Source organism: Emiliania huxleyi, assembly GCF_000372725.1.
Source record: "Emiliania huxleyi CCMP1516 chromosome Unknown EMIHUscaffold_170, whole genome shotgun sequence".
Classification (NCBI taxonomy): Eukaryota; Haptophyta; order Isochrysidales; family Noelaerhabdaceae; genus Emiliania; species Emiliania huxleyi.
Genome location: NW_005200880.1, coordinates 182,592 through 184,037, shown reverse-complemented (window position 1 = coordinate 184,037; position 1,446 = coordinate 182,592). Strand labels below are relative to the sequence as shown.

Below are 1,446 nucleotides of genomic sequence, written 5' to 3'. Positions count from 1 at the left end.
CGCCACGCACATCGAGAAGCACATCCGGTACTGGCGCCTTGGCGGCAATGCGGAGAAGGTGGTCGTCAGTTAGGCTGACGTGCGCGTCGCTGTCGCGCGTCGGCAACCGGGGCGCGTGGGTGCAGCACACGGCGCTCCTCCGCAGTCAGTGACACTGTGGGTCAGTCCTACTCCTAGGGTCATTCCCCTCTCAACACACATCTTGACATCAACCTGGTACACGTGGGCTCTCGTCCGCCGCCGTAAGAGCCGTAGCCCGTACGGCCCGCGTCATCTAGGTCTTCCGAGTAGCCGCGCCGCTGTGACCCCGCGTAATCGCAGCCCCAACCGCGCTGGCTGGTGGCTCGCACATGTCGTCTGCAGCTTGGGGTAAGCTTTCGGCCGAAAAAACACGATAGTCGATACTCTCGGTGGGAGCGGCGTCAGCGTATGACATGATGGTGGCGTACGCGGGGAGACACGCACCGTCCACCGACGGCGACGCGACGTATGTCTCGTTTGTGTGTCCGCGAGAAGGAGAACATGGGACTAGTGCGGTGGGTGCAGGGTGCGGGCGGGGGCTCAGGGCCCCAACTGACACCGCGTCCCTTCGGCCACCGAAAGTACACACCCATTCCCTCTGCCGAAACCGCAGCCGAAGCAGAAGGAAACCACGCCCCGCCGCCGCAGCAACAGCAGCAGGGACAAGCGCGGGCGAAGGCAGGCGAAGGCGGCCGAGGAGGCGGGTCAGGTGAGCTGCACGGAGCCGTCAAGGACCTGACCACATTGCGAGCACCGATCACTGGCTACGAGTGAGCGTGAGAGCGGCGGCGCGCTGGCCGTCGGGAGGACCAAGTGGCGGATCGGCTCGTACGGAAGCAGCACCTGTCAATCATGGACTCATTGATTGGTGGCGGTGGCGGCGGTGGCGGCGGTGGCGGCGGTGGCGGCGGTGGCGGCGGTGGCGGCGGTGGCGGCGGTGGCGGCGGTGGCGGCGGTGACGCCGGTGACGCCGGTGGCGGCGGTGGCGGTGACGCCGGCGGTGGCGGAGTGGTGGTGGTGGCGGTGGCGGCGGTGGGTCGGTGGGTGGCGGTGGGGTGGGAGGCGGCGAGGGCGGCAGCAGTAGCACCGTGCCGCCCTGCTGCAGAGCTCTCGATCTCGGCTCAATCGGGGCGGATCTCTCGGTCATCTGGGCCACCGTGTCGCCCGGCTGCAGCTCAACCACCTCGTCGTGAAAGGTGAAGCGCTCGCACGCGCGGCGCGCGGTGCAAAAGACGTGGGCGGAGAGGTCGGGCGTGACGTTCAGAGGGTTGCCAGCGGCTGCAGTCGCGATCTGCGCGGGCGGGTGAGGGAGGGGGGTGGCGCGCGGGGGGGGGGGGGTATGTTGTGGTGAAAGGAAAACGGGTGTGTGTGGGGGGGGGGAGGGGGAGGTATGTGGGGCAAAATCTATGCTCGGCGGGCGAGCTT

General features: G+C 68.1%; 1 protein-coding gene across 1 annotated transcript in view; it reads right to left on the bottom strand.

The window, feature by feature from the left end:
- Window positions 1-388: 388 nt before the first annotated feature.
- EMIHUDRAFT_456157 (hypothetical protein) overlaps window positions 389-1,446 on the bottom strand; it is a gene marked incomplete at its 5' end in the record, with an annotated part of 1,850 nt that continues 792 nt past the window's right edge. Inside the window, 3 exons of the mRNA XM_005784308.1 lie at window positions 389-756; window positions 832-864; window positions 1,178-1,225. Of these exons, the coding sequence (XP_005784365.1) occupies window positions 727-756; window positions 832-864; window positions 1,178-1,225 (111 nt within the window). The 3' untranslated portion in view covers window positions 389-726. The remainder of the gene's footprint in view (window positions 757-831; window positions 865-1,177; window positions 1,226-1,446) is intronic.